This window comes from Lucilia cuprina, chromosome 4 (genome assembly GCF_022045245.1).
Source record: "Lucilia cuprina isolate Lc7/37 chromosome 4, ASM2204524v1, whole genome shotgun sequence".
Taxonomy (NCBI): domain Eukaryota; kingdom Metazoa; phylum Arthropoda; class Insecta; order Diptera; family Calliphoridae; genus Lucilia; species Lucilia cuprina.
Genome location: NC_060952.1, coordinates 4,939,838 through 4,967,601, shown reverse-complemented (window position 1 = coordinate 4,967,601; position 27,764 = coordinate 4,939,838). Strand labels below are relative to the sequence as shown.

General features: G+C 27.0%; 1 protein-coding gene across 7 annotated transcripts; it reads left to right on the top strand.

The window, feature by feature from the left end:
• Nucleotides 1–779: 779 nt before the first annotated feature.
• On the top strand, nt 780–27,764 carry LOC111681385 (actin-binding LIM protein 3). Of its 7 annotated transcripts, none has more exons than XM_046948640.1 (11): nt 780–1,238; nt 17,591–17,901; nt 19,464–20,153; nt 20,648–20,704; nt 20,918–21,441; nt 21,512–21,685; nt 21,753–21,892; nt 24,343–24,449; nt 26,676–26,742; nt 26,806–27,047; nt 27,153–27,764. In XM_046948640.1, exons 1-11 carry the CDS (start codon nt 1,235–1,237, stop codon nt 27,264–27,266), a joined length of 2,430 nt encoding a protein of 809 aa, XP_046804596.1. In that variant the 5' UTR covers nt 780–1,234; the 3' UTR covers nt 27,267–27,764. The 7 variants fall into 7 exon arrangements, with proteins under 7 accessions (XP_046804596.1, XP_046804594.1, XP_046804597.1 ...); XM_046948638.1 differs by lacking the exon at nt 780–1,238 and adding an exon at nt 5,809–6,116; XM_046948643.1 differs by lacking the exon at nt 780–1,238 and adding an exon at nt 5,810–6,116 and having other exon boundaries at nt 24,343–24,344.

The following is a 27,764-nucleotide window of genomic DNA, read 5'->3' as shown; positions in this document are numbered from 1 at the left end:
ACATTTAAATATGTATTTTTTCGGGAAAAGTTGGAAATAAATTAAAAAAAGAGTTCGTTTGAAAGTCGACTTTTTTATAAATAAATAAAAAAGGTCCACTTAAAAACATTTCAAAGAGAGAACACTTTACAACACTGCAACTCAAAATGATGCCGGATCATAAACGATTTTTAAGAGCTTTTTTACACTTTTTCTTATATATATATAAAAAAACCGTTAATTACAAAAATTAAGCTACGTTACTCCACTTTGAATTAACACGAGATAGTCAAATTTAAAATATTATTGAAAAAAAGAAACAAATACAATTTGCTGGAATTCTCTATCAGTGTGAATAGTATTCAGTTAATTTAGTACATTTTTTTTCTTATAAGGGCCAAATAGACTAGACGTTTGTGCAAACCTGTTGGGTAGTGTAAGACAAAAACGTGAAAAAATCGGTAATTGTACGAGCGATGTTTGTGTAGTATGTGGTAGAATGAAAAAAGTAAGTTTTTCGAAAATTTTAATCAAAATCTGTGTTTGTTTTGTTTATGCTTCCATGAATTTATGGATAAATCACTAAACACATAATTTAAAGACAAGTAAGTTTTGATCAAAATTTTGACGTTTATAATAAACATATTACAGTAAATTTTTTCTAAGTTGCGCTTGTAAAAAGAAAACGCTTAAATCTTGGTTTACACTACTAAATTAACAGCACTGTTTTTTGTTCTCTTTATTTGCGTTTATTTTTTTGTTGGTGGATGGAGTTTGCAGCGAGCGAGCGAGTTAACTTTTTTTAGTTTAAAAGTGGTCGTCTTGGTTGGTTGTCGTGTGCAATTTCTGTGCGGTTTAATAATTGTAGTGACATTCACTAAAATAAAAAAACACTTTTTTTTGATAATTGTCATTGTGATTTCCTGGTACTATTTCTTTTTATAAATTTTTTGGTGAAGAAATATCTTCAAAAGAGTATGAAAAAAATGCATTTATTTTAAAAATAAAATTCTACAAATTTTGAGCAAACGAGAAGAAAACAACGGCCAAAGTTTTCATTAATAAAAGTGGTTAATAAAAAGTTAATGGAAGTTGAAATACATAAGAATAAAACGATAAAAATTATAAAAAGTTAAAAAACGAAATTTGAAAAAAGCAAATAATATAAAAAGATTAGAAGGAAAAAGCACAAGCAGAAGAAAATCATTGAAAAAAGTAACAAAAAGGGCGAACGAATAAGCAAAAGCAGAGTGTAATGGGTGAGTTTGCAATTAAAAAAGAAACACAAAAAAAACATGAAAATGTCAAAAGGAAAACAGAAGGTGAAGTAGAATTTTTGGGGTTGTTTGTTAATTTTATTATTTTTGCCAATTGGAAAAAGATGACACAACAACTATAAACTTAGAAAATAAATTTAACGGCAGTAAATAAATAGAACACGATAATGAAGGTGTTAATAAATATTTACTTTTGCTATATTTTGTGTTACCATTTTAATTAAATTTACATGTTTTTTGTTCATCTTTCGATTAAATAAACATGTGAAAGAGTGCGGTTTATTTGATTTTGTACACTCCCTATTTTGGTAGAGTAAAAAAAAAACACAGACACAAAAGAGAAACACACAGACGAAATATAAGAGTGAATAATTTGTCATGCTCTCTTTCGGTGACTCTTCAATTTAGTTTTTTTTTTGCATGTTTGTGTTTGTTTCGAATTAGAATTTTTCTGCACATTTAACGAGTCGAATTCGAAAAAGTATGATATCACCACCAGTGTGTGACCCGTACGCAAATAAATGTTGGACAATTTCACACCACCACCTTGGATTTTCAAACATAAAAATTGTTAAATGTAATTTTGAATGTACCTATTTATTTTATTTTTTATATAATTATATTATTTTTTATTCTATCAATTGTTTACTTTGGGGTTTTTTGTTGTTTGTTTTTTTTTTATACATAAACATTCAATGAAATAAATCTTTATCTTTTCAATATATAAATGAACATACGTCATCGTTGTCATTATTATGAAAACATTATCATGTGTGTATTTAATCTGTCAAGTTTTATTTTTCTTTTATGTGTTTTTTTTTTCATCTGGTTACTGAATGAACTTTGCTATTGTTATTGTTGTTGTTTTTAAACCAAATCATGCAAACAGTGATGCTAATTTGTCAATTTACAATTTGTTTGCAGAACTAAAAAACTATTTACATTCAAATGTTAACAATGAAAAAGATTGACAATTAAATAAATTAATTAATTAAAATTGTTAAAAATTCACTTATTGTTTTTAAATTTTATGAATGCAGAATCACATTAAATAATTGTTTGATAAAGGAGGTTTCATACATATTAATAGGTTGTATGTTGGAAAAGCTGCCATACGCGGTTGTCAGGTCTTACATAGTTGTCAGAAAAATAATTACAAAATGTCTAACAAAATTGTCAACAATTTCTGTTGTGCAGCATTGTCAAATATGTTTCTTTTGACAACATTTAAAACCTAAAATTCCATCTGACAACCAGATTGAACACTTTAATATGAAATTAAATCCAGCCAGGTTTAAGTCTCGGAAAGACGTGGCTTAAACATGAAATATAACTAGTTATTCAACCCAAAAGTAAGTACTTTCACATTGCTTCAATATTACTTGCCTACATACCTTATAAGTCAAGTTTTTCTTAGGAATATCAAGGTATTTGATGTTTTGTTCTAAAATTATTGACAATTTATAATGTCATATAGAGTTCATCATAAAAACGATATTTGATTTTTTTTCTTTTCTTTACAATACTTTGTTAAAGTTATCACCACTGTACATTCTTTCCATGTGTTTTTTATATTGTTGTTGTATCTACTTGGTTGGTTACAGTTCAAAATGTTGCTTCTCAACAACTGTATATTTGTTGGTTTTTACAATTCTTTACGTCTCTCGTTATACGAACAAAATATATGCTACTTCCTTCCCCTTTTTAAGCTTTTTTCGTTTATTTTTGTAATGTCACAAAAAATGATGACGGGTGAATAAACGTCTGTCCGCGCGGCCTTTCATTTCAGTAGTTTTTTTCTCATGTCAGTACAAAAATCTATTAAAACTCAGGCAAACTTATGAGGAACGACTACCATTTGGATGGATAGATTGATATACATTCATACGTACATATACATATATGTATTTATGTATGTCCGTCCATAGGTCGGTCGCTTGTTTGGTCGGCTTAGCTGACAGCGAACTGTTTGTTGGCTGGTTTAAGTTAAATTGAATGAATTGCTTACATCGTCGTAACATTCATTCTTTTGTACAATGTATTGTATTAAATATAACAACAACAAAAAACTATTCGTACACTTGTCCGCAAATGATGAATATGTCTTTAGTTTTTTATGCTTTGTACTGGCACGTCCGTCCGTCCATTTGGATTGTCATCAACAACATCATCATCCTCACTGCTACAATTATTAATATTATTACATGTATTTTTATTATTGTTTGTTGTATTTTTTCGTATTTCTTTATTTAGTAGTAACATACCTAACATGATTTAAACAAATTCAAGATATAGTCTGGTTTATTCACTAAATATTTTTCCTCCCATTTCTTAAAAGTTTCTCTAAAAATGCATTTGTATCAGATATAGGTATTAGATCAAATGTTAAGATTATTTTGAATGCCTGAATAAATCCAATAGTCGTAAATAAGTTTTTATACGTAATCTTTTAATTGTCGACCATTTATTTTATGCAAAATTGGGCCATTTAAAAAAAAGTCACTCATCGAAATTATCACTCATCGAAAGCCAGAATGAAGAAGAATAAGATTATTGATTTTAATAAAAATTTTAATAATAACAAATCAAAATATATATTTTTTATTCTAAATAAATCTAAATACCTCTACACTTTCAAAAAGTACCAATAAAAAGTATTTTATTAACATCTTATACAATACAAATCAAATACGTATACACAATTCCAACAATAACTAAAACATGCTGCACTTGCATTTACAACAACATAAAGCAAGTGTACATATGGTATGTAAACGAAACGTGTCATGAATGAAAAGATTTTCAATTTGAAATATTTTTTTTATTGTAACCATATAAAAGAGTACTTGTTGTTGATGAATGATGTATGATTTTGATGGGGTTTTCTCAACTTGACAAATCTTTTCTTATGTACTGTTATTTTATAATATAGTATTTATTTTTTACCGTAAGTTTTACAAAAGAAAGCAAAAAAATACAATAAAAATATCTAGAGACAATAAACAAAAAATATTTCAATTGAAAATTGTGTTTACAATATAAATTATTCATTGAATATAACATTATCACGCAAATGAAAGCGAAAGGATTCTCGTTGTAAATATTATTTTATTTTTAGACTCAATTGTTATTTGACATTCTATTAGTATTTTCTTTGCTTTTTGAATTTCTTTTTAATTTTTCACACGATGAAGTGTCATAAAATATGACTAATTGTTAATATTTAGCATAATTTAGGAAAAAAATTAAGATTTTTATTTGTTCAAATTTTGAAAAGGCAATGTAACTGTTTAATTAAGTATAATCTGAATCGATGTAATACTTTTTCTGGATTATCTGTTATTTATAATCCGCCTAATTTTAAACTTTTGATAAGTAGTCTAGTCTATAGTCTATTCTATAGTCTAGTCTATAGTCTAGTCTATAGTCTAGTCTATAGTCTAGTCTATAGTCTAGTCTATAGTCTAGTCTATAGTCTAGTCTATAGTCTAGTCTATAGTCTAGTCTATAGTCTAGTCTATAGTCTAGTATATAGTCTAGTCTATAGTCTAGTCTATAGTCTAGTCTATAGTCTAGTCTATAGTCTAGTCTATAGTCTAGTCTAGAGTCTAGTCTAGTCTATAGTTTAGTCAAATCTTTCTCTCATTGCAAAAATTTCGAAAAATATAAATGATTAATGCACTTTTAATTGATTGATTAGCATTATCAAAACTATAATAAAGTTAAAATGACATCGTTGCCTTTGACAATCGATAACACTTTTAACAATTTCTATAATATATATAGATATTGCTATTTAAAGTGTTTTTTTTTTATTAAAACTAAAAAAAAAATAAAAATTTTATGCCGGCCCTTATTTTCACATTTCTCACACCTATAATTTATATTGTTAAACATACAAATAGATGCTTCATGTCTTAAAAAGACATAATAATAATTGAATTTCTTTTGATTTAAAATTTAGTTTAATGTTTTTCTTCTCATTTTACAATAAGTACATGGCCACAACTATGTATACGTACGTGCCTAAGTGTTTTAGTCCCATTTTACAATTAACTCCTTAGTACATATTTTAATGGGTAGGTATTTTTTATTTAAGGGATAAGAAAGCACTTCAAAAGGAAAAGAAAGGTGCCTGCCGCCTGCCTTCCCATAATATAGGTCATATACACTTGATGCTTCTCTATTTAATTGATAAACTATTTTTAGAATTCTTCAATCATTTAGTGTTTATATCTTTTGTTTCGTGTGTTATTTTTCCTCTTGTTACTTTTGTTATTCGAAATATTTGGTATTTTCACATAAGTTTTTCTTTTAAATTTATGTTTGAAAATGTTTTTAAAATTTTCTCTTAATTTTTATTTAGAGAATTTTGAGAAAATAGCTTGTGTATCTTTAAAATATATTTCCCTCAATCGTATACTCGCTTCCCAGCAGATTTCAATGTGTAGATTTTGAAAAAACTATATTTCAGATAAATCTTTATTTTTCTCCGATTGTATGTTTATATATTTTTTTACTCGATTATTTCATTTTAGTCTATATTGTTACTTTAATGTCTGGGGTTTAACGTGTCATCATCGTGTCTCGTCTGTTTAATTCACATATAGTGAAATTTTCGGTTTTATCGGTGAAAAAAAGATATATATTGTGAAAATTTTACAAAAAAAAAGGAAAAAAATAAACATTAAGAATTACGTGTAAATAAAAATAAACCTTAAATTTTTTTATTATTTTTATAAATATTTTTATTTGAAAATAACAACCACCATCAACCACATCATCAAAGTCAAAAAATAAATTTTAAGATTATGAAAAAAAGCAGTTCATCACGATTTTTAAACTTTTTTGGAAACATACGTAAGATTTTTTACTTGTTGTTATTATTTATTTAAAATTTGTTATTTTTATTTATCTTGTTGTTGTTGTTGTTGTCCAAGTTATACAACGATTTAATCAGAATTTGTTTTCGCTGTATATATTTTGAAAATGCCCACGCCTTTTGTGGGAAAACAAATATAAAAAAACTGCTGCTGAGTGTGAGTCAATTTGTTTTAGGGAAAATATATTGTATAGAGAATTGCAAGTTACCTATACCTGTGGAGATATCTATAGAGATATATGCGGAATATTTATTTTCTTAATATGGAATTGTAAAATATATCAGAACTTTCAATGAGTTTTTCTGTATGGTGTAAATTATGTTGTAATAAATTACATTTCTATATTTGAATTTCATATGAAAATTAAACATTACAACATACTTTTCTATCTAATCCTATTTACGAACATTTTTACTAGGAGAATCATTTTAAAATTATCACATTGGCAATGTGATCATTGAACCATCTGTTGGATATTCTAAATGAAAATCTTTTTCATTTTTTAAACCGATATCACCAATTTCGCGGTCTTATATCGTACAATTTGATCTATAGCTTGAGCGTGTAATTTGTTTAGCTACCATGATATTTTATTGTATGGAAAGGATATTTTTCCAGTTTTCTTGGAACTTCAACTACAAAGTCCGGTATGTATGAAAAACAATGTAATAAAATACTGATCGATGGAAATCACGATCATGGTTCCTGCAGTAAGTGTTCTTCATAAATAAAACTCCCTCCAGACACCGAAAGATCAAAAGAATATTTGGCCATTCCGATTGGAACTTCATCTGTAGAGTTCTGTATGTATCAATAATACTGATTCTAAATGGATCATATTGGAAACACTACATGATCATGGTGCCTGCAGTAAGTTCTTCTCTGTCATTCTGAAGATCATGGTTTTAATTCCCTCAAGACACTCTGATATAAGAGTGCACAATAGGACTAACAGTAATCTTTGTTTATTCCATCGGATTTGATGTATCACACATCCTGCTTTCAAACCAACTAACTACACACGATCGGGTCCATTTTTAAACAAAACCGTAACCTTTTTAGGATCATTCCAACTGATTTCTTAAATTAAAAGCTCTTCTTGTAAAATTCTAAAAAAATCTACGGATCTTACAAAATATTACAATTCCAGTTCAAATCAGTTCTTTTTTAATAATTGTCTTTTGTTCAGATTGTATTATGAATAATATTGAAGCCAGCTCCACTGATCTAGAGCAAAATTGAGACATGCGATAACGATACAAATCGTTCGATTTAGATGCTATTGAAATTTCCAGAAATCATTGTTGGGAATAAAAACTTTTTTGTTTAAAAATGATAAAACACGAGTTTTTTAACTACAGAATCTCCTAGAGGATACTAGGACCAAAATTTATCTCTACCCCTAATATTTAAAGGTTTAATTTTGCGGATTTCTGTTTTTGGCCTTGAGATTAATTAGTTTGAGTTTTTTTTTTTTCAAATGTTTCTGTAATGACGTATCTGTCAATATAAACAAAATAATGTAATCACTTTAAATGATTCAAATTTTGATAAAATTTTCTAATAAATATATGACAAATTTGGTAATAATTTAAAATCTGAAGTGATTAGGAAGTTTGTAAAGTTTTGGCTTAAAATTTCAAAATAGTCGAATTTTTTAAATTTATTTGAAAAATATTTAAAATTTATTTTCTTAAAAAATAAACCAAAAACAGGAAAGAAACATTTTTGTATATGATTGCAAAAAAGAAAAAAAAACTAAATATTGTATATTTTCACCATAATGAACACATCACTAAAATTATTTGAAAATTTATGTTTTATTGCTATAATTGTTTTTGTTTAAACAGTGGGTGCTATGTTTATTTATTTAAGAAAAAAACATATATTTTTATTTTGCAAAAAAAAAATATTCTCTAAAAGAGAAAATTATTTATTAGTTTTTCTTTATATTTATTTGAAATTCTTAAAAATTTAGAGAAATCTAAATATTTACATATTTCGAATACCAACACAATTTCAAATTCAAACTGATTTTGTTAAAAAGTAATGTTTGTTGGCATACATTTGTTTGAAATAATTTTTTCAATTTAAAAATATTTTTCAAAAAAAGCTAGACAGACGGACAGACACCTACAATGAAAAAAAAAAAATAAATAAAATAATAAACATGATAAAATGCAAAAATGTCTGTTGATGACATGATGCTCTCATTACTTTTCTTTTTAATTGAATACAATTCAAAACAAAAGAAATTAAAGCAATAACAATTGCAACTACAACTATAACAAATATAAATTCGAACACAAAAAGGGAAATAAGATTAGAAACAAAAGCAGTTAAATCCATTTTTGTGGGGTGTAAAAAAAACTATACTTAATAAAATTTTAAACATATAACAACTAAGATTATAAACTCAATTTTAGAAATGGAGATTGCACACTTTGCTTCTATTCACCTATTCACAACAGTCTGTATGTCTCACTTAAACGAAAATAAACAATTGTTTTATTTTTTTTTTGTTTGTACTAAATAAAATACCAAGAAAAGATCTTTTGAAAAACATTTATTATTTTTACTGTGAAGATAACAATAATAATAAAATTAATTTATTACTATTTAGTTTTTTTTAAATTGTTTAAATATTTTTAAAAACCTTACTATTAATTAAATTTAAACCATATTTTATTTTTAGTGGGTTGTTTTTAAATTTAATTAGATTTAAGTTTTTCTTCATTTAATTTATTAATAAAAACAAATTTGTTCATTTAACCTAACAGATATTTTAACCACTACGTCATGTTGTTATTCCCCACCAAACAAAAAAAAAAAAAAATATCGTCTAAACTAATAAAAATAATTTCAAGCTTACGAGTCCGAATAGAACACAAAAACAAATGTAAACAAAAAACCAAAGCAAAAATATAATTGAACAAAATATTTAAATTGTTTAAGGCAATTGTTTAAGTTTACACTAAATTGTTTGCTAAAAATAAACAAAATAAAGTTTTTAAAGTAGTTAAATTTATTTATTTTGTTTAAAAAATTCCTTTAACTATTTAGCTAAAATTCAAAATTGAAGCAATTTCAAACAATTAGAACTGTGACGCATACATATAAGGCCCTATTAACCAAAATTCAAAAAATATTTGAGAAACACGCGCAGATTTTTTAATTAAATATTTGTTTGTTAGTTTAATATTTTTTTGCACTTTTATTATTAATAATTGAGTTATTTGAGCCAAAAAAGAAAAATAATATTAAAATTATTTTTTTGATCAATTTCAATTATTGATCATTAAAAATGAAATAAATAAATCTGAAAATAAAGGCAAAAAAGGAAACATTGTCTATATAAAGTTATTGCCAAATAAAATTGTCCGAAATTATTTGGTAAAAATATCAAATGTTATTTAATTAGTTATTGAAGTTGATAGATCGATAGATAGATAGATAGATAGATAGATAGATAGATAGATAGATAGATAGATAGATAGATAGATAGATAGATAGATAGATCGATAGATCGATAGATCGATAGATCGATAGATCGATAGATCGATAGATCGATAGATCGATAGATCGATAGATCGATAGATCGATAGATCGATAGATCGATAGATCGATAGATAGATAGATAGATAGATAGATAGATAGATAGATAGATAGATAGATAGATAGATAGATAGATAGATAGATAGATAGATAGATAGGTAGATAGATAGATAGATAGATAGATAGATAGATAGATAGATAGATAGATAGATAGATAGATAGATAGATAGATAGATAGATAGATAGATAGATAGATAGATAGATAGATAGATAGATAGATAGATAGATAAATAAATAAATAAATAAATAAATAAATAGATAGAGAGATAGATAGATAGATAGATAGATAGATCAAAAAATATAGCAAATTTTGATTTTACGAAGTGTAAGGGCTCTTCTTGCAACTTCTGTTGGGAGGATAATTTAGTCAGATTGTGTACCTTCCTAAAGAATAATTCTTTTTAAACTTTTTAAAATTCAGCTGTGTTTTATACCGTCTACATAACCTAGTTTTCTTTATATGAATAAATTAAAATTTCAAAGGAAACACCATGACACTGAGATAATTGTGTACAATTCCAAAATAGTAGTCAGCAATTTTTATTAAATAAATAAATAAATTGTAAAGTATACACTCATTCTTATAAAAAAGCTCTTTATACTCCAGATACTTTTCACTTTATCTTAAAAAAACCAACTGAAATACAAACTTCTCATAAACCTACGCACACACCACCAAACGTCCCATACCACCCATACTTTTTTTTACCCACTGCAACTGGAAATTTATTTACTTCCTTAGTTGTATCTGAAGTATAAAATATGTATGTATTTACACTCATCATATCATGCAGTTGATAATGCGATCAACAAAAAAAACTTTTTCTTTTGATTAGATAATAAAAAGAAAAAAATCAAAAAAAAAATGCTAAGAATAGATGAGAATATATTAAAATGAAAAAAAACATACAATTTGATTAAGTTATAATAGATAAATTCTCAACGAACGAAATCAATGAAATTTTATACGGTTATAAAAAACCAGAAAATATTTTTAAAATATTTTATTTTTGTTGTAGTGTTAAAGCAGCAACAACGATCAAGATACTTGACATAAGACATTTACAAAAAGTAGATCATCATTTTGTTCTATCATTAAAATGTTGCTGTAATCCAATATTTACGACAATTATTAAATCATTATGACATTTAGTAATGTGTAAATATTAAATTTCAATATAAAAAAAACAACAAAATTTACTATAAAAAGCAGTTTTCTTTACACTTTATTACAAATTTGTAGTTTTAATAAAAACTTGTTTTAGAATAGTTAAATTAGTTTAAATTACATTTAAAACTATGTTTATGCGCGTATTCAGGTGTTAATTGTGTTAATTAATGAATATTTAATTGATTTTTTAGCTATTACACTGAATATTATTCATAAAAAAGATTTTAATGTACTACTGTTTTAATTTTGATCTGAAGATATTTATAATAAATGTTTTTATTGTATTGCATAATAAAATTACTTTTCAATCTAGCCGGAAAGTTTTTTGTCACAAGATGCTAATCAAATTTCAAAAAAAAAGAATAAAAAACATGGGATTTTAGTTATGGTTTAGAATTTTGTTGCTGCAATTATTATTAAAAAAAAAAATAATAATAATGAACAAATAAAAAAGGAGAGATTTCATTAGATTTTTTTGGACTTTATTATCCAGTTGATCTGAATCGATTGTTGGAAACTTAAGTCATAATTTTTAGCAGTACAATTAAATTCAATTATTTATATGTAATACTTTTGGAACATTTTTGTTATTTCTTTTGTAATAATTGTTTGTTTGCCGAATTTATCTTATTCTGAATTTGGCCAGTATCGTGTTGAAACACCCTTCAATGTGTCATATTTATTGAATTGTCTTTAAACATGAAACCCTGTAATTTGATTAAAAGTTTTACACATTTTAAATCTAAATTTAATCAACCATATTTATTTTTTTATATTTGCTTTTTAAACATTTTTTCTCGTTAAGATTTTCTTGTATATTTTACATATTAACACTTGTTTAATAAAAGTTCTATTGTTAAGTGTAGGGTAGCAATGTATTCTTTACGCGTGAGTGACAATGAGACATGTACATTCAAGTCGAGTCAGTCATTCATAGAAGCAATCATAAAATAAAAATTTAATTTAAACAAATTGGTAGAGAAGCAGCAAAAAAATAAATAAAAATATATACAAACTAATACTTTCTTTACATGTTTGGATTTGAATACAGTGTTGTTCGATAGCTAAACAGGTGTTTTGTGGTAGTATAAGAGAAGTGGTTATTTCTTTATTTCATTATTCTATTATAATAAAATTTCTAATTATGTCTAAACAAATTTATCAAGAAGGGACTCGATGGAAATCAAACCAGGCTGACTATCTATCTATCTATCTATCTATCTATCTATCTATCTATCTATCTATCTATCTATCTATCTATCTATCTATCTATCTATCTATCTATCTATCTATCTATCTATCTATCTATCTATCTATCTATCTATCTATCTATCTATCTATTTATCTATCTATGCAACTAACTAGCTAACTATATATCTAAAAAAAATTTATGTTTTAAACAATACTGTAAATATCTATAGGTATTACTATAACTATTACCGTTATTGTCTAAAGTTCTTAGTCAGCCAAATGAAGAGGGATTGACTACTTTATACATACTTTCATATGTAGACATGTAGGTAGATATTATTTATGTATGTATTAGACGATAGCTTTTTATATGTTTCAATGTATGTAAAGTAGTATGTACACTATTTTATTCATGTGTGTAGCAATTTATAGTTCTATGTACAAATATGTTAAACTATGTTTTTTATGTACAATAAAATAACGGTTGAATATAATGAATCCAAAAACAAAATAAAGGTTACAAAATATATAATATCAACATAGTAAATTGATGACTGACAATGCTGCTTATGTATAAAAACATTGTGTTTTTAATAACGTAATGGATTAGTTTGTTCTTTTAGTAAGAGAGTAATAAGGGCAGACGGAAAAGTTTATTTAAACTTAAATTGTTGAAAATGTTTGAGATTTTTTAATTCTTTATATTTGAAATAATCAAAGGTAGTGTTAAGGCGTTAAAAATTTACCACACTGTTAGTTGACACTTAACAAATACATGCCTTCTTAACAAGAAACTTTCAGATTAACCTCGTCGTGTACCATAGATATACTCTGAATACATAAATTAAATAATAAATATTTGAGTTAACTTTTTTTAGCTATTTTATATATATATTTTATAACATTGATAAACTAAAGTCGGTCATATAGTCATACACCCATAAAACATGTTATAGTTTTTACCACGTAAGAGTAAGGAGCGCACGCAAGCATCGGGTGGGTTCTTAAGAGAATGAATAAATTGTATAAAGAGTTGTTTTTATTGTTATTTCTTAGCCAGTCTGACAGTTAGCCAGCCAGCAGTTAGAGTTTTTTTTTTATTTATTTTTATTATTCTCGCCAAATAAATTATATTTATTAAATCATGACGTATTTGTTTAAACAAAAACAAAAGTGTTAATTATTATGCAATCATTAATATTTATTTTTGTATATTTTTTTTTAATAAAATTTGGGAGTAGTTAGGGAAAAAACTCTTAAAAATGTTGGTATAATTTTGGTATAATTTTATTACATTACTTTTACACACGCACATTACTACTTCTAGTGAGAGAGCGAGAAAAAACAGTGTCACAGACATACTCAGTCATCATGTCAAACAGTCAGTCATTTATATTGTTTTTTTTTTTTGAATTCTCAGTCTAAAATAGATTTACTATCTCTTTACAGCACAAAACAAAAAAAAACAAACTCTGTCTAAAGTGGTTCTTACATGTATGATTAGTTTTGTCTGTCTGTTTGTTTCTGTGTATATATTTGTATCTGTGTGTGCTTTTTTTAATTGCGACACCGTGTCGACAACAAAAACAAAAAAGACGGCTACGCTGATGATGTCACTTGTTAGAGAACAATATTTAAGCAATAACAACAATTTTGTATATTACTTTATACAGAGTTGGGAAGTTTTGTGCTATTGGAATTTTTCAACATTGAAATTAATGCATAATGTTAAGACATAAAATGTTTGTTTAAATTTGATTGGATTTTATTTGATTTGGTTAAGCGCAGTACTGTTCGAAACATAATCAACTTTTACCACGTTATGTCTTAAACTTAGTCCCTATTGAACTTAGCGCGTTGTTTTGGCGGAGATTCTTACTACTAATTTTGATAATTATTCTCATTTGGATTTACATATACAATCTCATTGGTATTTTGTCTCTTTTTATTAAACATAAATTCCATTACGATCGAAAGCGGAATTAACAGGCTTGTCACAGAATTCAATTCCGATCGAAAGTTAACATTCCTATTTTTCTACTTCAATAAAGGAAAATTACATCTTTTTCGAAATGAAACTACTTCACATTTTTAACGTTAAATTGACAATAGTTATTTTTTTTTTAATTTTTTATCGATTTATTTACAAGTTTTAATTCCAATTTCGATCGGAATTCTGTGACAGGTCTGTATATTCTTTCCTTAAAAAGTGTACAATATATCGGAATGAAACCACTTTCATTTTTATTTTCATTAGTTATTATTTTCGATTTTTTATCGATTTATTTACAAGTTATAATTCCAATTTCGATCGGAATGGAATTCTGTGACAGGCCTGTATATTATATCCATAAAAAATGGAAGTACAATATTTCGGAATACAACCACTTTCAATTTTATAGTATATGTGTCCTGAAACATATTTTAATGAAAAGGATTTATATCACTTTTTTGATCTTTGTTTTGTGAGTGCCGAAACATGCTTTCAATTAATTATAAATTAAAAAAGTTTAATTTATAATTAATTAAATTTCAATATTTTTTTCTCAAATTTATGTTTTGAATTTACCTGCTTTCCAACTCTGAAACATAAGAAACTCAAAATATTAACACGTACATTTAAAACACACTCTTTTTTAACTAGATTAACAAAATAATATTGTTGTTATTTCTGTAAAAACTTTTTTTATTCTTGCTGCCAGCTTTCAATAATAAAATGGAGGTCACCAACACGTGTATATGAGGTCAACTGTAGTATTATTGTATTCTAGTAACTTTAATTTACATTTCTGTTTCTTAACAGGAAACAATTACTACAACAAATATTAAAGTAAAAAGTAATGAAAAAAGCTTTAAATCGTAGTTGTGAAAGTAATAAAAATTTAATTGAAAGTAATGAATTAAAAAGATCTCGATTATTGAATCTGATGAAGATTATTTCAACTTTAGTTTAATTATAAACAGAAGATATTCATCATGTTAAAGAATTCAAACCAATTTTAGGTAAAAAAAGTATCAACATGCCACAGCAATTTATGACACATTAATGATTTTTGACAAATTTACACTTATGTATACCTATAAGAAATAAAAAATTTATGTCATCATTCTAATGTTTTGGATGAGGTCATTTGCGCATTTTAAACAAATAAATAATCCAGCCCACTATGTTAAACCAACACTTGCTTGTTTTTTTATAATAAACAATTTTAAGATATTTTTAATTAACACATAAAACTGCATTTATTATAGGGCCATAAAAAATGTTTTAACTTTTTCTCTACTTAAATTAACTTCCAATTTAATTTTCATAAATCATTTATACTAAAATAGCAACAAACATGTACTATTTTTAACTTTTACAACAGATATTAAAAAGTAAGAACAAACAACTGAAAGAAGAAAACATTTGTTCCTAATCACTTCATTTTAAGCCCTTGAAGTTTTCTAAACAAAAAAAAAGAAAAAAATCATAAAAAACAGCAACAACACAAAGTTGTGTGTATATTTTTTCAAGATCATAATTCTTAAATGGCATTTAGAATTTCATAATCTCTACAAAAGGAAACAAACTACATACTTACGACTACTGGAAAGAAAACAAATACATATAAATAAAGAAAATTGAGTATAAAAATAGAACTGTTAATTGCTTTGGGTGCTTCCCCCCAATAGTCCCTTCTATTTTAAAGTATGAGAATTGTTTTTCTTATTTAAAATGCAAAAAAAAACAAAAAAACTCCAATTGTCTGTTTGACTACTATACTTTGTTTACAATATCAAATACTTTAAAAAAACATTTTTAAATTTATTTTCAATAACATGGAAACAACTTTTAGAATTCATTTAAAAAAAAACACCAGTCAAATTGGCAACATACGATCACTCTGGCTGAAAGAGAACAGAGATCGTTATAAAGAGAGTGCTTTTGTAAACTCAAAAAGTAAAGAGTTTTATTTTACTTAATTTAAGGCCTTTTTAATTATGTATGTATATGCATAAAAAAGAAAACAAATATCCAGTTATGAACAAATAAATAAAATGTTTTACCATATACATTCTAAAATAATTGTACAACAATAACTACAGCAAGAATTACAAAAAAGCCACAAGTAATTAGTTGAACTTTACTAATTGAATAAACAACAACAAGTACATATAATTACACACAAGTGTATTGGTTGGTCACCACAGTCGTCATCATTATATTGTGATCGTCATCAATGTTGTCAATTTGGTCTTTACATTATTTTGTGGTATTTAACGATTTCTCCTAATATCATATTACAATGTTGCGTAATTTGAAATAATTTGTATGTAGGTATTTAATTGTTTTTTACTTTGTTTATAACAATAATACTTTTTAAATACATAAGAAAATTAAATTTAAATGTTATAGATAGTTAGATAGATAGATAGATAGATAGATAGATAGATAGATAGATAGATAGATAGATAGATAGATAGATAGATAGTTAGATAGATAGATAGATAGATAGATAGATAGATAGATAGATAGATAGATAGATAGATAGATAGATAGATAGATAGATAGATAGATAGATAGATAGATAGATAGATAGATAGATAGATAGATATAAATAGATATAAATAGATAAAGATAGATGTAGATAGATATAGATAGATATAGATAGATATAGATAGATATATAGATATAGATAGATAGATAGATAGATAGATAGATAGATAGATACATTCACTATTTTCCAGGCAAGAAGTCAATGGCATACAACTCTATTGCATAAATTCAAAAAATAAATTACAAAAAAAAACAATAACAACTTTCGTATTTCAATTCTCAAAAATTCCTGAATTTGGCATCACTAATGCTGATATATGACCGACCGCTTTCTGTGTGTCTGTCTGCCTGTTTTTTTTTTAGATAAAGTAATTGACGGACGTATAATATACAAAATGTACATAAAATTTATATTATTTATTTAGACGCAGCAACGAACAAACAAATAAACAAACATACGAATATCTCAGTAAATAAACAAACAAAAAATACATACATACATATTTTTTATTTAAATACATTTTTTTGCAAAAACAAAAAAGTGATATGATCTTATGCTACTACTAAAATGAATGAAGATGATGATTTGAACGGTGATAATGATAATGATGACTACAAAATTGTTTTGTTCATTTTTGGTTTCAATTATGCGAATGTTTTTTTTGTGTCTGTCTGTCTGTCTGTCTGTCTGTGAATATTTTATACTTTATGATGACGATGAGATAATCGTTGGGATTTGTAAAAAAGTGTATTTTATAAAAATTTTTGTGGCTTTTTATTATTTGTGACTCTGCTGTTATTAATTTATATTCTTAAAGCATTTAAAGTTTTTACTCCTTTTGGTTATGAGACATATGTTTGTAATAATCATTTTACATATGTATGCATTTGTTTAATAATAATATAAATTATTTTTTATTTTTGTTAATTACAGGTAAACAAAAAATCTATTGCGCCAAATGCGACAAAAAATGTTCCGGTGAAGTGTTACGTGTCGCTGATAAACATTTTCATAAGGCCTGTTTCCAATGTTGTCAATGTAAGAAATCATTAGCCACAGGTGGTTTCTTTACCAAAGATGGTGCTTACTATTGTATACCCGATTATCAGCGTTTATATGGTACAAAATGTGCTGCCTGTTCGAATTATGTGGAGGGAGAAGTGGTCTCAACAATGGGCAAAACTTATCACCAAAAGTGTTTCACATGTTCCAAATGTAAACAACCATTTAAATCTGGTAGTAAGGTGAGTAACGACAACGATGAAAAAGACGAAAATATTTTAAATGTTATTTTATTTGTTTTATCTATATAAAGCGTATTAAATGTGATTGGTATTTGTATTTATCAATATATATGATTAATTATGGCAACTATGAACATATTTTTTATTGATGTTGGAGGTGCGTGTGATAAATTAAATGCCGTATAGATAAACATTTTAGTAAAATAGTTTTGAGCCAGTGTTTGCAATATTGAAATATTTTTGTCAATTTCTTTCCAATTCATAAACATATAAACTTAATTAAATTTTTATTAAACATAACTTCACGACTTGAGTTTGTAAGAAAAAACATTTTATATGTAAATATATTTTGTTTAGTTCCTTTCATTTACATTTTTTGGTTATTGAATATAGCCAAAAAATTCAATTGTCTATGACTCACGTTGACGTCATTGTCTAAGTGTTTTTCTAGTTTTTATTATTTTTTTATATATTTCTTATAATATCAGCGACAAGTGCCTAAACTAAACGTTTGATTTTTTAAAATATTATTGAACTTTTGTTATCTAGTTTTACGATACGTTTGAAAAAATAAATATTTACAATATTGATACAAGTAAGAAATTATAGTCGGGCGTGGCCGACCATATAATACCCTACACCTTTTACAAACCTAAAATGTTAATTAGTTGTCATAATAAAGTATTTAAGTTGAATTGTAATTTGCCTCAGATATACATACTTTAGCCGTTTATTGTTGAATAAAATTTTGGACATTTGTGAAATTTTGATGGGGGCTTTTCATAAGGTCATATGAGGACTTATGTCCTACCGTCAAGTCTAGTATAGAACTTGTTTATAAATATAATAATGAACTTAAATGCCCTATTCGGCTGGTTCAGTTGTAAGGGGACTAGATGAAATAATGGACCAATGTAAACCATTTTCAATAGGCTTCGCCTACGGTACCATAGATGGTCATGTTCCGAATTTAATTGAACTGTCTCCAAAATTGCGGCTTGTAGTTTGATTACAAGGTTTATAAGCTCTATTCGGGAAATCAGTTGCATGGGGGCTAGGTAAAATAATGGACCGATGTTTACCATATTCAATAGGCTTTGTCTACGGTACCATAAAAGATCATGTGCCAAATTTCATTGAATTATCTCCAATATTGCGACCTGTGGTTTGATTACAAAGTTTACAAGCCCTATTCGGCGGTTCACTAGCTAGGTGAAATAATGGACCGATCCTAACCATTTTCAATAGGAAGATCATGTACCATTTTTTGCGACCAGTAGTTTGATTACAAAGTTTACATGGACGGATAAACGGACGGACATAGCTAAATCGAGATTCTGAGCCGATTGGTATACTTTAAGGTGGGAGTAGGACTTATATTTTTACAAACATCAGCACAAACCTAATATACCCTTCCCACTAAGAGGGTGTAGGGTATAAAAACATAGATAATATTAAAATTAAAGGAAAATATGTATAAGCTTTTGCAACTTTTTAAATTAAATTACTTTTAATTAAAAAAATTACCCCCTAAATTAAACAAATTATTTCTTTTCTCCCAGGTAACTAACACAGGTAAAGAGGTGCTCTGTGAAAATTGTATTGCTGGTCCCGGTGCTACATCGCCCACACGTCAACAGCAAACGCAACAACAGCAGCAGCAAGTAACCAAAGATGGTACAGTATCACCAACACCTGTGGCCGAATCACCAACTCGTGCTACGGCCCATCAACAAATGACCACTGGTGTTTTATCGGATAAAGCACATTTAAAAGAGGACTACGATCCCAATGATTGTGCTGGCTGTGGAGAATTATTAAAGGAGGGTCAAGCATTGGTAGCATTAGATCGTCAATGGCATGTTTGGTGCTTCCGTTGTAAATCCTGTACTGCCGTTTTAAATGGTGAATATATGGGTAAAGACGGTGTGCCGTATTGTGAGAAATGTTATCAGAAATCCTTCGGTGTTAAGTGCGCCTACTGTAATCGTTTTATTAGCGGCAAAGTATTGCAGGCAGGAGAAAATCATCATTTCCATCCAACATGTGCTCGCTGCACCAAATGTGGTGATCCATTTGGTGATGGTGAGGAAATGTATTTGCAAGGCAGTGCTATATGGCATCCACGTTGTGGTCCTGGACCCAATGAAACTGGTCTAATATTAAATGGAGGCAGTGGTGTTGGTGTTTCAAATGGCAATTTCACCGATACCGAATGTGACCGCATGAGTTCGAGTGCCTTAAGTGATATGGTGAGTTAAATGTTATGAAAAACGTAACACATAATTTGGGTTTATTTACAGGAAATTTACACTCTACTCTACTATAAAAGTTGTACATGAAATGAAACATAAGAGAACAAAATTATTCAATGGGGTGATTTGATTCTTATAAGATTTGGCTTAAATCTTTTGTTTAATTTCATTACATCTTTTAATTACATACACATACACACACAAAATAACCTTTTTGCACACCCACTTCCCCAGCTGGCTGTAGAAAGAAATAACTACTCACTTTAGTTACTACTAATATAACAATTGAAACAACCACCCAACAACCTACCACAATTGGTTTAAAACTAGAGATTTATTTTACACAGCATAAAAATATACTATTCTTTACAATTTCACTCATGTTCAATACATTATTCCATTTTTTTAATATTAATTTTTTTAATTTGTTTAAAATTCACACCATTTTTCTGAGCTTGCAAGATTTTTTTTGTTTTTTTTATTGTTTACAGTACATACGCTCCCGAACGCCGAGTTTTAATGGTTCCGTATATTCCTCTAGCCGCAAGGTTTGTTTTTTAATTTTATTTTTTAATTTTGAAACATATTTTATTATGATTTTTTGCTTTTAATGCATATTACTTTCTTGCTATCTCTCTCACTTTTACTAACTTTAAACCTCAATATAATCAAGAAAATAAAGAGATTGTTCTTTACTTTTATTTTGTCAAAAAAAAAAAAGACTTCATAATAATTTTTATCTATTTTATTTGAATTTACAGCATTTCCGTACGGTTAGTCCTGGTTTGATATTACGTGAATATGGCCGTCATGGCGGAGAAGATATTTCACGTATCTACACCTACAGCTATTTAACAGATGCTCCCAATTATTTGCGTAAACCGATTGATCCATATGATAAGACTCCACTCTCACCACACTTCCATAGGCCATCATCATATGCCACTAGTAATGCCGGTTCAGTGGCTGGCAGTCGACCACCATCACGTCCTGGCTCGCGTACACGCAGCGCCATGAAAGTGTTGGTGGACGCTATAAGTTCAGAAGCGCCCAGACCTAAAAGTCCTGCCATGAACAACGAAGAACCCATAGAATTGTCACATTATCCGGGAGCCAAAAAGCCACAACCGGGTGAAAAACCCAAAATCGAACGTGATGATTTTCCTGCACCGCCATATCCCTACACAGATCCCGAAAGAAGACGGCGTTATAGCGATTCATATAAAGGTGTACCCGTATCGGATGATGAAGAAGAAACCGAAACGAAAAATGGTGAAACAGATTCGTAAGTTGTGCTATTAAATATTTTCTAAGAAAAAGTAAATTAAAAGTAAATGTTTTGATGTTTTATCTAGACGTTTACAACGTGAAGCTAAAGAATTGGAAAAATTAAATTCCGGCATTGGTTCTGCTATAGCTAAAGATTTAAAAGAAACTGCTAAATACCGCAAGTGGAAACAACAAAATCTAGATCCCAGAAATGCATCACGTACACCTTCAGCATCCAAAGAACCAGTATATAAATTAAGGTACAATTATTTTATAGAAAAAATTTTAAAAATAAATTCATTATTTTGTTTAAATTTTAATCTAAAGATACGAGTCTCCAATTGGTGCCTCGCCATCACGTAATTTGGATCATCAGAAACCATTTTACGAAGATGAAATGTTCGATCGTTCAACAAGCTACAGAGGTTCACTTGGTAAATCATTGGGCAATGCACCCAGTTATAACGGTAAGTCAGAAAATAACCTTAACAAAGTTAAATTAAACTTAAAATTAAAATTTTATATATAAATATAAAACAATTTCTAAAGTTAACACTTTTCTTACTATTGCAAAAACAAAAAACAAAAAGTAATGAAAATATTAAACAATTTAGAAACAAACACAGGTCCTTCTATACATTAATACCCAAGCTATAGGTTATGGGAGTTTTGAATTATTTTATATTTTTCTTCTTTGTTATAAACTTTTGTTTTTATATATATATATTTTTATACTTTTTATTATTATTATTAATTTTCTTTTTATAATTTATTTCGGTTTATAATTTATTTAAACAAAATAAAAACACAAATTCTTTTGGGGTGTTTTGTTCTGTTACTGAAATAAAAAAAATTTGATTTCACTCTGAATTTTGAAAATATTCAAAAAACCAACTGTAAACTACCAACCAATAAAATAAAAAAAAAACACAGCTATACATTCCTACCGATCACCACCAAAACCTGGATATGGATTTAAAACTTCAACCTTGCCGCCGTATATACGCAATGGCTATAGTTCAGTAAGTGTGCAAAATATAAACAATTCTCTACTCTACTACTTACTACCTACCTACCTACTACATAAATGTTGGACGCTAAAACCGTTTCTAACAGAAACTTATTGCTTTCCTATTACTTTATATTTGTAAATGCTGTGTTTTGTTAAGAAAACAAAAGTATTTTGGTTGTTGGTATATAAAAAAAAACTCTAAACTTTTGTGGTTAAGATCATATTAATAACATTAATGCAATATTAATAATAACTAGTAATGGTTAAATTACATCATCATCGAACTTAAAACTCATTAAGCCATACACCACACGCATCTGCTATATGTATAGATCTGAGCACATTACATTACAGAATAATTCATCTATCGATCTATCCATTCACACACTTTTTTCTTTCACATACACATTAATTTACAGATTAACAACGATGGCGATGGTTATTTAGTATTTTTCTTTTCTGTAGCTACAAATGATGATTATTAGATAAAATAAATTGTTCAGGCAAAATTTGGAAGAACGTTTAGAAGCGAAATGTTGACAAATGTTTGGACAAACAGTCATCCTGCGCTATTGTCTGGACTATTTATGTTTACTATGTTCAAAGTGTTAGGTGGAATAGAAAGGACTGCGTTTTAAAAAAAAAGTAATCTGAACTGTATTCTGGATTATAGTCTGATTTATAGCGCAAATTTTAGTCTAAACTTTTGGCTTAACTATACTCTGCTGTCAAAACTGTAGTCTGCTGCGAGTTATAAACTGAAATTAATACATTTTGACAATAGTACGAAGTGTATTTTGGACTTTATAGTACGAAGTGTATATTTAGACTCTAGACTATTGTAAACTATAAATTCTAGTAGTTACTATATAGTTTAGGTTAAAGTCTAGGCTATAGTTAAAAAAAAACTAGAATATAGGCAACTTTCCAAATTTTGTTTGAACTTTCAATTCTATAAATAAAAAACAACAATAAATGGAATCTTAATTAAGACAATTGTGTTGGTTTCTCATCATCTACATAATTTCTCTTTTTATTTCTTTTTTTTTCCTCTGCTCTGACTTGTTTTCTCCTCTTGTCTTTTATTCAATGCTGCCTAAAAAAAAATATCACAAACTAAAAAATTATTAATATTTATGGATCAACATTGCCTTTTAATAACAATAAAATAACTACAACAACATTTAATGGTGTTTTGGTACACAACCTGTCTGTCCCAACGTAATATTAATCATTCAACATCAACAACATCACATTTATAACGACATATCTAACAAAAACCATAATGGAACAATATATGCCGATTGCGACAACAAAACAAAATACTACTGCCACTAATAACTTTAATGTGAACTCTATATATCGATATTTTTTTTATTAAAAATGGGGCTTTGGTGAATAAAATACAAATTATTTATGTAATGAATGCACTTTTAATAAAAAAAAATTATATATAAATTGTTTTTTGCCACATTTTTTCTCCCTTTTAAAATAAAAAAAAAATTAAATGAATATATATAAAAAACAACAACAATACACATTCATAAAACAAAACATAATATTAAAAACATCATATCATCAACATCATTATCATTCACAAACACCCTACTCATACAACTCTTCATCAACAACATCATCATTTTGATCATCAATAAAATAAATAACAAACATTTATCAATCATACACAATTTATGGACAACTTTCATCACTACATCATCATCCAAACAACAAAAACAACAAACATTCAATTGCATGTCACCTACTTGATGTTGTGTATTATTGGTTCCTATTTCTCTCTCGCTAATTGTATAATGTTAACTATTGCTCTCTGTGTTTTGCGTGATAATTAAATAATAAAAAAAAACATCTACACATCTAATCGACATCATCACTAACGTACTGTAGTGGTGAGCTCTTTACGTCATGTACCTAAACCTGGATACGGCTTAGCTCCACGTTCCCACACTTTTAGTTCAACCACATCGGCCGGCGCCATTATGCACGGCGTCACCGTAAGCGCTTTTAATTTCATTCAGTGTTAAATATACATTTTTCTATTCATACATTCATTCATTCATTTGTACTAAGTATTTACATTCTTTACTTACTATTTACATGCAATTCAGTTTGTGGCTTTTTTTAATTTTATTTATATTTTATTAAAATCTCTTTTTGCATTCACATATAGTTTATCTTTCGTTTTTTTTTATTAATTTGCTTGATTTTATTATTATTTAGTTTATCATTATCATCAGCAGCTGCATTTTTTAATAGTTTAGCGTTTAGTTATTTACATAGTTAATTGTAATGGATTATAATTTCACGCTTTTGATTTCAAAGTGGCACTTTAGTCTTTAGTATTTGTAATACTTTTTTTGGCTTTAATTGTAAAAATATTTTTTATAATTGCTTAAAATATTCAAAATCATTTATTGTTACAATTATACCGAGATCCAAGTGCATAATATAGGATACCTTGCTAAACGTTACATATAAATAGATAAATGGATAGATAATAGATAGATAGATAGATAGATAGATAGATAGATAGATAGATAGATAGATAGATAGATAGATAGATAGTTAGTTAGATAGATAGATAGATAGATAGATAGATAGATAGATAGATAGATAGATAGATAGATAGATAGATAGATAGATAGATAGATAGATAGATAGATAGATAGATAGATAGATAGATAGATAGATAGATAGATAAATAGATAGATAGATAGATAAATAGATAGATAAATAGATAGATAAATAGATAGATAGATAGATAGATAGATAGATAAATAGATAGATAGATAGATAGATAGATAGATAGATAGATAGATAGATAGATAGATAGATAGATAGATAGATAGATAGATAAATAGATAGATAGATAGATAGATAGATAGATAGATAGATAGATAGATAGATAGATAGATAGATAGATAGATAGATAGATAGATAGATAGATGGATAGATAGATAGATAGATAGATAGATAGATAGATAGATAGATAGATAGATAGATAGATAGATAGATAGATAGATAGATAGATAGATAGATAGATAGATAGATAGATAGATAGATAGATATATAGATAGATAGATAGATAGATAGATAGATAGATAGATAGATAGATAGATAGATAGATAGATAGATAGATAGATAGATAGATAGATAGATAGATAGATAGATAGATAGATAAATAGATAGATAGATAGAAAGATAGATATATAGATAGATAAATAGATAGATGGATAGATTGATAGTTAGGTAGATAGATATATAGATAGATGGATAGATAGATAGATAGATAGATAGATAGATAGATAGATAGATAGATAGATAGATAGATAGATAGATAGATAGATAGATAGATAGATAGATAGATAGATAGAAAGATAGATAAATAAATAGATAAATAGATAGATAGATAGATATATAGATAGATAGATAGATAGATAGATAGATAGATAGATAGATAGATAGATAGATAGATAGATAGATAGATAGATAGATAGATAGATAGATAGATACTCTGAATATTTCATAAAAGGATTATATAGTACTTTTAAATTGATTCCTTCATCCTGAATTGATTCTAAATATATATATATAGTATATAACATACATATATGTAAATAATAACTTTATATTGATTCTTGATCTATTTTGGATCGATTCTAAATTTATCTAGATTGATATATAAATTGCTGCTTAAAACCTTTTTTTTTCAAAAGTTCTTAATGAAAACCAAAAATTAAGTTATTTTGCAGAATCTGTCGTAATTTGGGTATTATAGCCCTCAAAATAAACCATAATCATACCGAAATAGTTGCCAGAGCATTAAAAAAACACAAGTAGAAGAGATTTCTAAAATTTGCTATTTAATATAATAGTTTTGTTTTTACAACATTTTACTTAAACATTTAAATGTTATTTCACTAAAACAGCTTTTTCATTATACAAATTTTTATTTTGGAGATATAGGCCGTATCTTGACAAAGATTTCTCATAATTTTACATTTAAGTTAAACTTTATAGTAAAAATTAGTTACACGCTTAAAGAAAAGCATGCACATTTTTTTTTTCATTTTTAAGCATGTATTTAAAGTTTCCTTAATAATTTCTGTTTTGTAATTAATAGCTTTTATTAAAGAGCAATTTAGTATATAAAATTAATAAGAACTTTAAGATAAAAAAAATATTAAAATATTTATTTTCCCTCCCACCAAAAAAAACAGGATTTTTCATATGGAGGTCTTGGTGATAAAACGCACAGTACAGATTTAAGTTGTGGCAAATCAGAAGGTTAGTAAATCTGCAATATTAACATGGTAATAATGAAAATAATTATTATTTGCTAATGTTTAGCTTCAGTTGATTCTATAACCGAAGGTGATAGACGTGCTTTAATGGGTGGAGATTTACCCGCCTCTAGCACATATTCGGGTGCTTTGTCTTATCACTATCCACAGGCTGGTTTAATACGCCGCAGCTTGCCTAATATGGCCCATTCGATGTTGGTTCACGAGCCGGCTAAAATTTATCCTTATCATTTGCTTGTTATCACAAACTATCGTTTGCCTTCAGATGTTGATCGCTGCAATTTAGAGGTAAGAAAAATGCAATTTTTTTTAAACCAAAGAAAATTTTGAATAATTATAATGTTTTTTAAACGATTAAATTATATTAAATTGTCTTTTTATTTAACTTTACAGCGCCATTTATCAGATGTTGAATTTGAACACATTTTACAATGTACCAGAGCCGATTTCTACAGATTCCCACAATGGCGACGAAATGAATTGAAACGACGTGTTAAACTATTCTAAATTAAAAAGAAATTGCTAAAAAAAATTAACACAAACACGCGTACACACAATATAATTGAGAAATATTAAAAGGGTTTTTAGTTTTTGTTTTAAGCCTAAAAGCAGTTTTGAAAGCAAAACTGTGTAAATTGATACCAAAACAAATATATATTTTTTCTAAAAACTATTTATTTTGCAAAAACTTCTAAAAGCAAAACAAAAAAACACGTTAAATGTTAAAACAGCTTTAGTAAAAAAAACCAACAACAACCAAAAAATAATAACAAAAAAAATCTAAAATATTTAAACACTACCAATACACCACAAAACAAAATAAATTTTAATTATAATTATAAAAAAATCCCTCACCCTACAAACACCCTACTCTGAAATCATCACGTATGCAGCTAGAATTTTTATTTATTGATAAAAATTTTAATATTAAAATAATTACTTAAATTGGCTTGTTTTTCCCTCCAGAGAAAGAAAAATTCAATAGTCACTTTAAGTTCCATCCCC

What these genes read in the sequence shown, in the direction of transcription:
- LOC111681385 (XM_046948638.1), top strand. Translation starts at nt 6,068, where the DNA reads ATGAAAAAAAGCAGTTCATCACGATTTTTAAACTTTTTTGGAAACATA. An exon ending in TATATTCCTCTAGCCGCAAG is followed by an intron (nt 20,705 to 20,917) that starts GTTTGTTTTTTA and finishes TTGAATTTACAG; the next exon opens with CATTTCCGTACGGTTAGTCC. An exon ending in AAAAATGGTGAAACAGATTC is followed by an intron (nt 21,442 to 21,511) that starts GTAAGTTGTGCT and finishes TGTTTTATCTAG; the next exon opens with ACGTTTACAACGTGAAGCTA.